The sequence below is a fragment of the Grampus griseus genome, assembly GCF_964374135.1.
Source record: "Grampus griseus genome assembly, chromosome: 8".
In the NCBI taxonomy this organism is placed as follows: Eukaryota; Metazoa; Chordata; class Mammalia; order Artiodactyla; family Delphinidae; genus Grampus; species Grampus griseus.
Genome location: NC_139002.1, coordinates 25,372,975 through 25,388,370, shown reverse-complemented (window position 1 = coordinate 25,388,370; position 15,396 = coordinate 25,372,975). Strand labels below are relative to the sequence as shown.

The 15,396-nt window shown below is 38.1% G+C and overlaps 1 protein-coding gene across 2 annotated transcripts in view; it reads left to right on the top strand.

The window, feature by feature from the left end:
• Positions 1 to 15,396, top strand: part of ELMOD1 (ELMO domain containing 1) — a gene marked incomplete at both ends in the record, with an annotated part of 68,568 nt that overhangs the window by 27,734 nt on the left and 25,438 nt on the right. For both annotated transcript variants that reach the window (XM_082661077.1, XM_082661076.1), the window contains one exon: positions 502 to 631. In XM_082661077.1, the coding sequence (XP_082517203.1) occupies positions 502 to 631 (130 nt within the window). The remainder of the gene's footprint in view (positions 1 to 501; positions 632 to 15,396) is intronic.

The window sequence follows — 15,396 nt, the reverse complement described above, 5'->3', positions numbered from 1 at the left end:
TTGCCTTATCTGTCAGGGGTGCTCTGCAAGCAGAGGTATTTTTATTGTTGTGGTTTTTATTTGTTTCAAAATTTTTCTTACCCCTAAGCCCCTGAGGGCTATTTATCTCTCTCTCACTGGCACCTCCCCACACACACCCTTCTGAAGTGTTTCTGATATATCTACCTAGGGGAGCTAAATGATCCCTAAGAAACCATGATCACCTATATTTTCTACATCTTTCAAGTCACTTGCATAAAGAGCTCCCTTGTTTTTAAGCCATATTATTGCAATTTGCCTTGAAAAGGCTGGAGTGAGAGGTAAATTTTAGCCAAGTTCCACAGCTGTCCATGTGGAGCTTCAGTTAAAAATTGTGCTTCTATTAGAAAAATCCTATTTGAGCAATTTCCAAATATTATATAAATATGAAAAGTCCTATTGTACATACATCAAGTGAACAAATGCCAGAGAATGTGGTTTTTTTTCCCTCATGTGTGTTTCTTCTATTTTTTAACATGTTAGGCTGGGAATCTCTCTTCAAGCTTGCCTTCTGCAAATTGTTGGGTACAGAAACCTTATTGCGGATGTGGAAAAACTGCGCAGAGAGCCCTATGACTCTGATAATCCCCAACATGAAGAAATGCTTTTGAAGGTTAGTCCTTGAACACATTTCAGTTCTTCACTTAGGTCAGCTAATGTTTGCCAAGCTCCTGCTGTGTGCTAGGCACTGCTCTGGACATGGCGGGGCACAAAGGTGAATACGACATGGACACTGAACTAATTGGTAAAGCCTACATTTTCTTGCTGGTTCAGATGTTGGAGGTAAATTTTTCAATAGAAAATTCACGTGAGAAGTTAAATATAAAGCCAATTTTCATTTGGAATCTGAGAAAGCATCAGAGGTGATTTCTATGGCCTCTCACATTTGGCTCAAGTTTAGGTTGTTTAACTGTGTTGAAAGCCAATAGGAGAAATAGAATTTGTCAAAGAGTGACCTAGGATTTCCATTTACGACTTTTAATAGACATCAAAGAAGATGAAGTTGGTTTCTGCTTCCACAATAGCTCCCTGGGGAAATTACCCAAGATCTTAATGCTGATTATTTATTCATGTAACTTAAGTATTAGAAGAGTAAATAAAGGATCTGATAGTGTATTATGACACATCAATAAAACTTTAAAAAATTAAGACAAACCTTTAGAACTACTAATCTGAAATGTTTTATAAATTCATTTCTGAAAATAGATGCTTTTTAGGATGGAGTGCTTCTTTGTCCTTTCCTAGAATTCAAAAAGGCAGTAATGAAATTGGAGGAATACATTTGTTTAGTTGCCTTAACTTTATTTTATTGAAAGATGTAAATAGAAGCTGCCATTTAAAAAATGTATCCTGTTGCGTTTTTGTGTGGAGTGTGTATTTTTGTGTATGTAGGTACTTAAGCAGATGATTCAGTTGTCTCTACTAATTAGTGCTAGACCTGATGTCAATCATTAAAATTAAAGAGGCCTGGGCTTCCCTGGTGGCACCGTGGTTGAGAGTCCGCCTGCCGATGCAGGTCACACGGGTTCGTGCCCCGGTCTGGGAAGATCCCAAGTGACGCGGAGCGGCTGGGCCCGTGAGCCATGGCCGCTGAGCCTGCGCATCCGGAGCCTGTGCTCTGCAATGGTAAGAGGCCTGCGTACCGCAAAAAAAAAAAAAAAAAAAGAGGCCTCATTCTTACCAATGGTTTCTTCTTCCCTTGCTCCTCTGCTTAATTTTAGCCAACCTACTGGCTGAGCTTCATCTCTTTGATTGCTTTTTTCTTTATGTTCTGATAGAGATAGTCAAGTTTAATAAAACGAACTCAAGGTGGGAAATAAGAGGTGATATAAAGAGAAAAGAGGTGTTATAATTAACAGACTGGCCACAGCTCCGGAACAATTCATTAAAATGGCTGAAATGCCCTCTGAATCAATGACATTTGGGTACCTGCTATATGTCATCTTAGTTGATCTGTTGTATGTGTGCTGGCACATAGGTTTTCAACAAATATGATTGAATGCATGACTTATTGAAGTCATTAGATACAGGTCAAGAACTTTTAAGATATGACTTTTACCTGTGGTCACAATTTGAGTATGTAGGTATTATTTTTTATAGTCACAGCTATAAGAGGTAGGCAAGATGACAGTTATTATTTTTTTCATCATTAACTTTATTTAAAAAACATTTTTATTGAGGTACAGATGGTGTACAATATTGTATATTTCAGGTTATACAGCATAGTGATTCATAATTTTTAAAGGTTATACTCCATTTATACTTATAAAATATTGGATATATTTTCTGTGCTGTACAAAATATCCTTGTAGCTTATTTTATACATAGTTGTTTGTACCTCTTAATCCCCTACCCCTGTCTTGACCCTCCATGCTTCCCTCTCCCAATTGGTAACCACTAGTTTGTTCTCTATATCTGTGGGTCTATTTTTTTTGGTTTTATTTACTAGTTTGTTTTATTTTTTTAGGTTCCATATATAAGTGATATCATGCAGTATTTGTCTTTATCTGTCTGACTTATTTCACTTAGCATAGTACCTCCAAGTCCATCCATGTTGCTGCAAATGGCAAAATTTTATTCTTTGTAGGGCTGAATATATATACCACCATTATATATATACACCACATATTCTTTTTTTAAAAAATAAATTTATTTATTTATTTTTGGCTGCATTGGGTCTTCGTTGCTGCGTGCAGGGTTTCTCTAGTTGTGGCGAGCAGGGGCTACTCTTCATTGTAGTGTGTGGGTGTCTCATTGTGGGTGGCTTCTCTTGTTGTGGGGCATGGGCTCTAGGCACATGAGCTTCAGTAGTTGTGGCACACAGGCTCAGTAGTTGTGGCTCGTGGGCTCTAGAGCACAGGTTCAGTAGCTGTGGCACACGAGCTTAGGTGCTCCGCAGCATGTGGGATCTTCCCTGACCAGGGCTTGAACCCTTGTCCCCTGCATTGGCAGGCAGATTCTTAACCACTGCACCACCAGGGAAGTCCCTATAACCACATATTATTTATCCATTTATCTGCTGATGGACACTTAGGTTGCTTCCATATCCTGGCAACTGTAAATAATGCTGCTATGAACATTGGGGTGCATGTATCTTTTCAAAGTAGTGTTTTCAATTTTTTCAAATATATACCCAGGAGTGGAATTGCTGGGTCATATAGTAGCTTTATTTTTAGTTTTCTGAAGCTGCCATACTATTCTCCACAGTGACTGCACCAATTTATATTACTACCAACAGTGTACAAGGGCTCCCTTTTCTCCACATCCTCATCAACATTTATTATTTGTGGTCTTTCTGATGATAGCCATTTTGACAGGCATGAGGTGATATTTCATTGTGGTTTTGACTTGCATTTCTCTGATGATTAATGATGTTGAGCATCTTTTCAGTGCCTGTTGGCCAAATTTATGTCCTCTTAGGAAAAATATCTATTCAGGTCTTCTCCCTATTTTTTAATCGGGTTTTTTTTTTAAGTTTTATTTTTATTGAAGTATAGTTGATTTACAATGTTGTGTTAGTTTCTGGTGTACAGCAAAGTGATTCAGTTTCATATATATATGTATACACACACACTCACGTATATATATATTCTTTTCCATTGTGGTTTATTACAGCGTATTTAATATAGCAGTAGGAACTTGTTTATCCATTCCATATATGATAGTTTGCATCTGCTAATCCCAAACTCCCAATCAATCCCTCCCCTACCACAATCTGTTCTCTATGTCTGTGAGTCTGTTTCTGTTTTATAAATAAGTTCATTTGTGTCATATTTTAGATTCCACATATAAGTGATATCATATGGTATTTGTCTTTCTCTGTCTGACTTACTTCACTTAGTATGATAATCTCTAGGTGCATCCATGTTGCTGCAAATGGCATTATTTCATTCTTTTTTATGGCTGAGCTGTATTCTGTCTTTATCCACTCATCTGTCAATGGACACTTAGGTTGCTTCTGTATCTTGGCTGTTGTAAATATTGCTGCTATGAACATCGGGGTTCATGTATCTTTTTGAATTATAGTTTTGTCCAGATATATGCCCAGGATTACTGGATCCTATAACAACTCTATTTTTAGTTTTTTGAGGAACCTCTGCACTGTTTTCCAAGGTGGCTGCACCCGTTTACGTTCCCAGCAACGGTGTAAGAGGGTTCCCTTTCCTCCACACCCTCTCCAGCATTTGTTATTTGTAAAGGTTTTAATGATGGCCATTCTGACTGGTGTAAGGTGATACCTCATTGTAGTTTTGATTTGCATTTCTCTAGTAATTAACGATGTTGAGCATCTTTTCATGTGCCTATTGCCCATCTGTATGTCTTCCTTGGAGAAATGTCTGTTTAGATCTTCTGCCCATTCTTTGGTTGGGTTGTTTGTTGTTTTGTCATTGAGTTGTATGAGCTGTTTGTATATTTTGGAAATTGAGCCCTTGTTGGTCACATTGTTTGAAAATATTTTCTCCCAGTACATAGGTTGTCTCTTCATTTTGTTTATGTTTTCCATTTTTGGGCAAAGCTTATAAGTTTGATTATCCCCATTTATTTATTTTTGCTTTTACTTCTATTGCCTTGGGAGACTGCTGGTGCTGGACTTATGTTTGTTGAGAGTTTTTTTTTATTACTGATTCAATTTCATTACTGGCAATTGATCTGTTCACATTTTCTATTTCTTCCTCATTCAGTCCTGGGAGATTGTACATTTCTAGGAATTTGTCCATTTCTTCTAGGTTGTTCATTTTATTGCCATACAGTTATTCATAGTAGTCTCTTATGATTCTGTATATTTCTGTGATGTCAGTTTTAATTACTCCTATTTCATTTCTGATTTTATTGATTTGGGGCCCTTCTCTTTTTTTCTTGGTGAATCTGGCTAAAGGTTTATCTATTTGTTTATCTTTTCAAAAATCCAGCTCTTAGTTTAATTGATCTTTTCTATTGTTTCTTTAGACTCTATTTCATATATTTCTGCTCTGATCATCATAATTTTTCTTCCCTTCTACTAACTTTGGGTTTTATTTGTTCTTTCTCTAGTTCTTTTGGTGTAAGGTTGTTTATTTAAGATTTTTCTTGTTTCCTGAGGTAAACTTGTATTGCTATAAACTTTCCTCTTAGAACTGCTTTTCCTGTAGATTTTGGTTCATTGGGTTTTCATTTTCATTTGTCTCCAGGTACTTTTTAATTTCCTCCTTTATTTCTTCAGTGATCCATTGGTTTTCAGTAGCATATTGTTTAGCCTCCATGTGTTTGTGTTTTTTGCAGTTTTTTTCTTGTAGTTGATTTCTAGTCTCATAGCATTGTGGTTGGAAAAGATGCTTGATATGATTTCAATTTCCTGAAATTACTGGGGCTTGTTTTGTGCCCAGCATGTGATCTATCCTAGAGAATGTTCCACGTGCACTCAAAAAGAATGTGTATTCTGCTGCTTTTGGATGGAATGCATTGTGTGTGTGTGTGTGTGTGTGTGTGTGTGTGTGTGGTGTGTGTGTATACACATACACACACATATATGGATATATATATACATATATATATATATATATATATGCATATATATAAAGTCCATGTGTCTAATGTGTCTTTTAAGTCCAGTGTATCCTTATTGATTTTCTGTCTGGGATCTGTCCATTGATGTAAATGGGGTGTTAAAGTCCCTTATTATTATTGTGTTACTGTCAGTTTCTCCCTTTACATTGTTAATATTTACTTTATGTATCTAGGTGCTCTTATGTTGGGTGCAAATATATTTACAGTTGTTATATCTCATTCTTGGATTGATCTCTTGATCATTATGTAATGTCCTTCCTTGTATCCTATACCAGTATTTTAAAGCCTATTTTGTCTGATATAAGTATTGCTACCCCAGCTTTCTTTTGATTTCCATTTGCATGGAATACCTTTTTCCACCACTCACTTTCAGTCTGTGTGTGTCTTTAGATCTGAAGTGAGTCTCTTGTAGGCAATATATATACAGGTCTTGTTTTTGTACCTATTCAGCCATTCTATATATTTTGATTAGAGCATTTATTCCATTTACATTTAAAATAATTGTTGATAGGTGTGTTCTTTTTGCCATTTTGTTAATTGTTTGGGGGTTTGTTTTGTAGTTCTTTTTTGGTCCTTTCTTCTTGATCTCTTCTTTTGTGATTTGATGACTATTTTTAGTGTTATGTTTCGATTCCTTTTTCTTTTTTGTGTGTATCTATTATAGAGTTTTGGTTTGTGGTTACCATGAGGTTTTTATATTTTATGTATTATATATATGCACTTGATTGTTTTAAGTTGCTGATCTCTTAATTTCAAATGCATTTTAACAACCCTGCATTTGTACTCTCCTCCCCTCATGATTACTGTTTTTGAAATCATATTTTACATCTAATTGTTTTTGTATCCCTTAACTGCTTATTGTGGATGTAGATGATTTTACTACTTTTGCCTTTTAACCTTCCCACTATCTTTGTGTGTAGATGATTTCCTATCTTTACTGTACATTTGCCTTTACCAATGAGCTTTTTCCTCTTGTAATTTTCATGTTTCTAGTTGTAGCCCTTTCTTTTTCACTTACAGAAGTCCTTTTAACATTTCTTGCAAAGCTGGTTTGATGCTGCTGAACTCTTTTAGCTTTTCCTTGTCTATAAACCTTTTGATTTCTCCATCAAATCTGAATGAGAGCCTTGCCAGATACAGTATTCTTGGTTACAGGTTCGTCCCTTTCATTACTTTAAATATATCATGCCAGTCCCTTCTGGCCTGCAGAGTTACTTCTGAAACATCAGCTGACAGACTTATGGGAGTTCCCTTGTATGTAATGTGTTGCTTTTCCCCTGCTGCTTTTAATATTTAATCCTGTATGGAACTCTCTGTGCTTCCTGAACTTGGGTGACTGTTTCCTTTCCCAGGTTAGGGAAGTTTTCATCTATTATGTCTTCAACTATGTCCTCAGCCAGCCCCTTTCTCTCTCTGTTCTCCTTCTGGGACCCCTATAATGCAAATATTAGTGGTTACCATGAGGTTTTTATATTTTATATATTATATATATGCACTTGTGCTTGATGTGGTCCCAGAGGTTCTTATTAAACTGTCCTCATTTCTTTTCATGCTTTTTTTTTGTCTTTTCAACATCAATGATTTACACACTCTGTATTCCAGCTCACTGATCCATTCCTCTGTATCATTTAGTCTGCTGTTTATTCCTTATAGTGTATTTTTCATTTCAACTACTATATTCTTCACCTCTAGTTTTTCTTTATATTTCCTAACTCTCTGTTAAAAACTAACTTCTTGCTGTGTGCAGCCATTCTTCTCCCAAGTTCTTTGATCATCTTTATAATCACTACCCTGCATACCTTCTCAAGTAGATTGGCTATTTCCACTTCACTTATTTCTTCTTCTGGAGCTATATCTTGTTCCTTCATTTGGAACATGTTCCTTTGTCACCTCATTGTGACTTTGTTGGTGTTTTTATTTTTATGAATATGGTAGGTTACATTTCCCAACCTTGGAGTCGTGGCTTTTTGTAGATGTCCTATGTATCCCAGCAGCAAACTTCCCCTCTTTACCTGAGCTATATATGCTCTAGGGGTTCCCCCTATGAGGACTGCATGGGTCTTTCTGTTGTGGTGGGCTGACTATGTGGGCAATCTGTTAGGCTTGGTTGGCCAATGATCTGGTTGGTTACCAGACTCTGCCTTGTGTGGGGGCTGTTGGCTGCTGGTTGGTGGGACTAGTTCAGAAGGCAGCTGGCTACAAAATCCTGGGTGGCCCTGAGGCTAGTCCTGGCACACTGCTGAGTGGAGTCAAGTTCCAAGAGTCTGGTTGCAGGGCGCAGGGGTCCCAGAGCTGGTGTCAGATTGCTGGTGGATGGGGCCAGTTCCTGATACAGTTGGGTGCAGGGTCTGGGGCATCCTGAAGCTTATATTGGCCTTCTCATAGCTGACCCCAGTGTGGGGCCTGGCCTACTGGTAGGCAGGCCAGGTACGCAGGCTGAGGAACTGTGGTTTTCTTGTGACTGTTGTCTGCCCCCTGGTGGGTGAGACTTCTCTGGAAGCTAGAGCAGATACCCTGGAGAGCAGGGCCGGGGCCCAGGTGATTCTTGGACTGGTGCCTGCCCAGTGGTTGGTGGAGCTGGATCCTTGGCTGTCTGGTGGGCATGACCATATCCAGAAGCAGCTGCTGGTTTAGGATGTCTTAAGGCAGCCTATCTGCTGGTGGGTGGGGCTCTGTCTCCATCCAGTCAGTTCCTTGGCCTGAGGTACCCCAGTGCTGGTGCCTACAGACTGTTTGGCCAGGGAAAGGCTTTTTCCTGGGTTTAATTAGCTAGAGGGAGGATTCTACAATGGTGCTTGCCAGCACCATTGTCCATGTGGTAGAATGAACTCCCCAAAATAGCAGCCATAAATGTCTATGTTCTCAGGGTGAGCTGCAGTTGCCTCCTGCCTCTCTGGGAGACTCTCCAAGATCAGCAGGTGCCTATCAAATTACTGCTTCTTCCCTGGATCCTGCAGCATGTGAGATTTTGTGTGTGCCTTTTAAGAGTGAAGTCTCTATTTCCCCCAGCCCCTTGGGACTTCAGAAAGAAAGACCCACTGGCCTTCAAAGTCAATGCTCTGGGGGCTCATCTTCCTAGTGCAGGACCCCCAGGCTAGGGAGTCTGATGTGGGGCTTGGACCTCTCACTCCATTGAGAGAACCTCTGCATTCGTAATTATTCTCCCATTTGTGGATCACCCACCTCGGGTATGGGACTTGACTATATTGCAACTCCACACACTTACCATCTTTTTGTTGTTCCTTCTGTTTATCTTTAGTTGTAGAAGATCTTTTCTGGTTGTTTTTGATCCTTTTCATCGATGGTTGTTCTGCAGATAGTTGTGATTTTGGTGTGCCTGTAAGAGGAGGTGAGATGAAAGTCTTTCTACTCCGCCATCTTGGCCAACCTTGGTTATGTTTACTTTAGAGGTAAGCAAATTACAAGCATTGTAGTCCAGGCTCTGAGTCACACAGCTAGTATATTATAAAGCCAGGACTGTTCACCCCTACAATAGGCACTTTGAGGAAAGGCATCTTTTCTACCCTCAAGTGGCTTGCAGTCTAATTGGGGAGGTACTCTGCATCTACAAAAATCACTAAATCTTATCCATAGAGCTTCTCCAAAATACCTCTCAAATGTTTTCTGTTCCCACTGCCTTATTCTAGCCATCATCTCCAACCTGAAGTATTAAAATAGCCTTTTAATTCTGCCACTAACCATTAGCCTCCTCCCTTCCGTCTTCTAAAGTACCACCGGAGGGATTATCTAGTCATGTTATTCTCTAGGTTACAAACTTCAGGTTCTCTATGTCTGATCGTAGAAAACCCATGCATCTTAGCATGTATTTTGGACCCTTTCCAGTTTATTTCTTTAAGCTATTTCTCCTCTATCCCATTATGTATAGCCTGTTTCCTCCACGCTCTGTCATTCACCATGACCCATGCCATCCTATATGCCCAGATATTTGCTCATGTGGTTCCCTGTTACCCATTATTCTCAGAGTAGAATCTGGCTCTTTTTTTAAAATTGCTATTCATTGAGTTTTAAAATCTTCTCTAGCAAATTCAGGAGTGGGATCTTTATTCTCTTCTTTGGTTAATTCAAATTCCACATCTGATAATAAAATCAATAATAATAACACATTCATTGAGTGTTTAGTATGTGCCAATTGTTAAAGTAAGTGTTTTATAGCATTATTTCATTTAATTGTCACAATAACCTTGTAGTGAGATATTGGTATTATCCTCATTTTTCACATAGTTAGAAAGGGCTCTTAATTCCTGCACTACACTATCTCTTGAGGGAAAAACTATGTCTTGTTCACATTTGTATTTCCAGAGGCTGGCCCATGGTTTGTATTTAACTTCTTGAGCTTAGGCTTCTTCATCTTTAAAATGGGTAATTATACCCTTGTTATCTACTTCATAAAATTGTTTAGAGCTAGGGTAAGCAAATTAATGCCTGTAGGTCAAATCTGACCTGCCATCCATTTTTCTAAGTAAGGTTTTATAGGAACACATCCACGCTCATTCATTTATATGTTGTCTTTGGCTGCTTTTGTACTCCATTGGCAAAATTAAGTAGTTGTGTCAGTGACCTTATGGCCTACAAAGCCTAAAGTATTTACTATCTAGCCCTTTATAGGCAAAGTTTGCTGGTTTAGAGGCTTGGGTGATATATTGCCATATTGTTTAATTGCTTTCATTTATATAAACATAGGAGACCACTATCAGTGTTTTTACTTACAAACTATGGAAAAGAAACCTGGATTTTATGGTCATTTAAACATAGGCTGGGATAAAATTGATTACATCACTTTACATTCATGTAGCACTGTCCATATGAGTTATTCAAATGGACATTTCTATTAAATATTTTCTAACCAAATTAATAGTAAAGGTAAAAATTTATGTGGATTCATGTACTTAATAGAAAAAAATATAATCCAGAATTAAAAGATCTCCTGATGGGTAGAGCTGCTTCTCCTATAATGAATGGGTGGACAAATGCCCTTGCTCTTTCTGTTCTGTAGCAGACCTGAGACAGGGCAGAAGTGTTCAAATAAGCTTGAGATAAAGACTGAATGCAAAGAGAAGAGAATTAAACAGAGTACAGGCCATGATGAATGATGGACTGACTCAGTGTGCAGCCTCCACATCTGTAGCTTGTCACCTGCCTTGGGAATCACCCTTCCTAGCTCTCATCTCCTGCACTTGGCAGGTGGCTTTGTAATAACTCTATTCCCAGTAGTACAGCTTTAGATGGCTAGACTCCTCAGATCCCCCCACCAGAGGCCCACCACCTTAGTTCAGATTTCCAGTCAGCTTCTTAGGTACAAGAAATGACCTTACCTTTCAGAGCTACCCTCCCTCCTCCCTTTATTTTTCAAGGAAGAACTTATCTATCAGAAGAGAATCAGGTAACTCAAGAATTCTTACAGGAAATGTAATACTTGGTAGTATTTCATATAAGTGGTTTAGCATAAGCGACTTTCATTTTCCATGAAAGTGACCCGTATTAAAGCAGACAGTATTAAGAACTTATTAAGAACACTTTTTAGCCATTAATCTAGTTTGTTGTGGTACATGAAATTATTAAAATAGAATTTCTTTTTTGTAATTTATTTTTGAAATATTTTATTATTCAAAGCTTTTACTCTCCCAAAGTATTCCCTGAATGAAAGAGGTTTATAACTTAGTTATGGAAATGAAATGCTTGCTGTTGCCATTTTACTCCACTCGCTTGATGAGACCAGATATATATTTTTTTTTCTTTTTTTTTTTTTTTTTTGGGACGCAGGCCTGTCACTGTTGTGGTCTCTCCCGTTGCGGAGCACAGGCTCCGGACGCGCAGGCTCAGCAGTCATGGCTCACAGGCCCAGCTGCTCCGCAGCATGTGGGATCTTCCCGGACCGGGGCACGAACCCATGTCCCCTGCATCGGCAGGCAGACTCTCAACCACTGTGCCACCAGGGAAGCCTGAGACAAGATATTTTTAAACTGTGTAGGGCCCTGAGATTACTTCCAATCGTTTAGGTGAATTTGATGAGCTTTGCAATCTGTTTCCTTTTGTTTTGTTCTGTTTTCATTGTGGCAGTAACCAAATCAGTGCCCAAAGGATTTTTTTTTTTTCGGTACGCAGGCCTCTCACTGTTGTGGCCTCTTCCATTGTGGAGCACAGGCTCCAGAAGCACAGGCTCAGCGGCCATGGCTCACGGGCCCAGCCGCTCCGCGGCATGTGGGATCTTCCCGGACCGGGGCACGAACCCGTGTCCCCTGCATCGGCAGGCAGACTCTCAACCACTGTGCCACCAGGGAAGCCCTCCCAAAGGATTTTTTTAAAGGAGACACTTTTTCTCAGTTTTTAGTACTCTTCTGATGAATTAAAACATTTTCTGTTTTGAAGAATACAGAGCACTGGCAAATTCTTATATATATAATATAAAAAGAGATTTCTTATACCAATGTTTTGCTTTCAAGCATGATAGATTTACTTCCTTTCCTCTGAAACTTTTCTCTCACCCTTTAGATTGAATTTACCTATTGTGCTAAAACATAAAATATTGTATCATTTGAATAATAAGTAATTTTGGATTACTGCGTAAAATAACTGATGAATTACAACTTTTTTTTGTTAGTATTTCCTGTCTTGGACATTGCTTTATACTATGTCAAATGTGACAGTTCACTATAACGCAAGATGTTTGTGTATTACTGTCCTGTTTAAGCTTTAAAATCCATATAACGTAGAATTAGCAATTTAAAAGATGAATTATGTCATGAAGCTCAATATTAAAAAAACAAACAACCCAATCAAAAAATGGGCAGAAGACCTAAATAGACATTTCTCCAAAGAAGACATACAGATGGCCAAGAGGCACATGAAAAGATGCTCAACATCACTAATTATTAGAGAAATGCAAATCAAAACTACAACGAGGTATCACCACACACCCGTTAGAATGGGCATCATCAGAAAATCTACAAACAACAAATGCTGGAGAGGGTGTGGAGAAAAAGGAACCCTATTGCACTGTTGGTGGGAATGTAAATTGATACAGCCACTATGGAGAACAGTATGGAGGTTCCTTAAAAAACTAAAAATAGAACTACCATATGACCCAGCAATCCCACTACTGGGCATGTACCCTGAGAAAACCATAATTCAAAAAGAGACATGCACCCCAGTGTTCATTGCAGCACTATTTACAATAGCCAGGACATGGAAACAAGCTAAATGCCCATCAACAGACAAATGGATAAAGAAGATGTGGTGCATGTATACAATATAATATTACTCAGCCATAAAAAGGAACAAAACTGGGTCATTGTAGAGACATGGACGGCTCTACAGATTGTCATACAGAGTGAAGTAAGAAAGAGAAAAACAAATATCGTATATTAACGCATATATGTGGAATCTAGAAAAATGGTACAGATGAACCGTTTTGCAAGACAGAAATAGAGACACAGATGGAGACAACAAACATATGGACACAAAGGGGGAAAAGCGGTGTGGGGAGAGAGTGGTGGTGGTAGGATGATTTGGGAGATTGGGATTGACATATATACACTAATATGTATAAAATAGATAACTAATAAGAACCTGCTGTATAAAAAAAATAAAAGAATAAAATTCAGAAAAAAAGAATTATGTCTTAAGTAGTAATAGGAAATTTTATATATGTCCCTGTCTATAATGAAGATATAATATAAAATATTATTAATAGTCTAAAAAGTAAATTTGTTTACATGCTCATCTTTATTTACTAGAAAGAATTTATGTTTTGAAATTGCATGTTTATACAATTGTGGGTCTCAGTCTTTCTCCCTCTCTCAAGTAATGATGTGTACTAAGTCTATCTTTTTATACAAAGTTTAAAAAGTACAAGTTTCTTAAGCAGTGAAGAGCATAGTGTTTAGAATTTATATTAGTCCATTAAAATATAATTGATCATAATTAAAATTATTTCAGGTAACAAAGATGATAATAACTTTTGAGGTTTATTCATGAACATGACTGATTTTTCTTTTTTTTTTTACTTTGCTTTACTTATTTATTTATTTTTTAACAAATTTATTGGAGTATAATTCTTTTACAATGGTGTGTTAGTTTCTGCTTTATAACAAAGTGAATCAGCTATACATATACATATATCCCTATATCTCCTCCCTCTTGTGTCTCCCTCCCTCCCACCCTCCCTATCCCACCCGTCTAGGTGGTCACAAAGCACCGAATTGATCTCCCTGTGCTATGCAGCTGCTTCCCACTAACTATCTATTTTACATTTGGTAGTGTATATATGTCCATTCCACTCTCTCACTTTGTCCCAGCTTCCCCCTCCCCATATCCTCAGGTCCATTCTCTAGTAGGTCTGCATCTTTATTCCCATCCTGCCCCTAGGTTCTTCATGACCTTTTTTTTTTTAGATTCCATATGTATGTGTTAGTATACAGTATTTGTTTTTCTCTTTCTGACTTACTTCATTCTGTATGACAGACTCTACGTCACTAGACTCTGCCTCACTACAAATAACTCAATTTCGTTTCCTTTTATGGCTGAGTAATATTCCATTGTATATATGTGCCACATCTTCTTTATCCATTCATCTGTCGATGGACACTTAGGTGCTTCATGCCCTGGCTACTATAAATAGTGCTGCAATTAACATTGTGGTACATGACTCTTTTTGAACTATGGTTTTCTCAGGGTATATGCCCAGTAGTGGGATTGCTGGGTCATATGGTAGTTCTATTTGTAGTTTTTTAAGGAACCTCCATACTATTCTCCATAGTGGCTGTATCAATTTATATTCCCACCAACAGTGCAAGAGGGTTCCCTTTTCTCCACACCTTCTCTAGCATTTATTGTTTGTAGCTTTTTTGATGATGGCCATTCTGACTGGTGTGAGGTGGTACCTCATTGTAGTTTTGATGTGCAATTCTCTAATGATTAATGATGTTGAGCATTCTTTCATGTGTTTGTTGGCAATCTGTATATCTTCTTTGGAGAAATGTCTCTTTAGGTCTTCTGCCCCGTTTTGGATTGGGTTGTTTGTTTTTTTTGATATTGAGCTGCATGAGCTGCTTGTAATTTTTGGAGATTAGTTCTTTGTCAGTTGCTTCATCTGCAAATATTTTCTCCCATTCTGAGGGTTGTCTTTTCTTCTTGTTTATGTTTTCCTTTGCTGTGCAAAAGCTTTGAAGTTTCATTAGGTCCCATTTGTTTATTTTTGTTTTTATTTCCATTTCTCTAGGAGGTGGGTCAAACAGGATCTTGCTGTGATTTATGTCATAGAGTGTTCTGCCTATGTTTTCCTCTAAGAGTTTGATAGTTTCTGGCCTTACATTTAGGTCTTTAATCCATTTTGAGCTTATTTTTGTGTATGGTGTTAGGGAGTGATCTAATCTCATACTTTTACATGTACCTGTCCAGTTTTCCCAGCACCACTTATTGAAGAGGCTGTCCTTTCTCCACTGTACATCCCTGCCACCTTTATCAAAGATAAGGTGTCCATATGTGCGTGGGTTTATCTCTGGGCTTTCTATCCTGTTCCATTGGTCTATCTTTCTGTTTTTGTGCCAGTACCATACCGTCTTGATTACCGTAGCTTTGTAGTATTGTCTGAAGTCAGGGAGTCTGATTCCTCCAGTTCCTTTTTTCGTTCTCAAGATTGCTTTGGCTATTCGGGGTCTTTTGTGTTTCCATACAAATTGCAAAATTTTTTGTTCTAGTTCTGTGAAAAATGCCAGTGGTAGTTTGATAGGGATTGCATTGAATCTATAGATTGCTTTGGGTAGTAGAGTCATTTTCACAATGTTGATTCTTCCAATCCAAGAACATGGTATATCT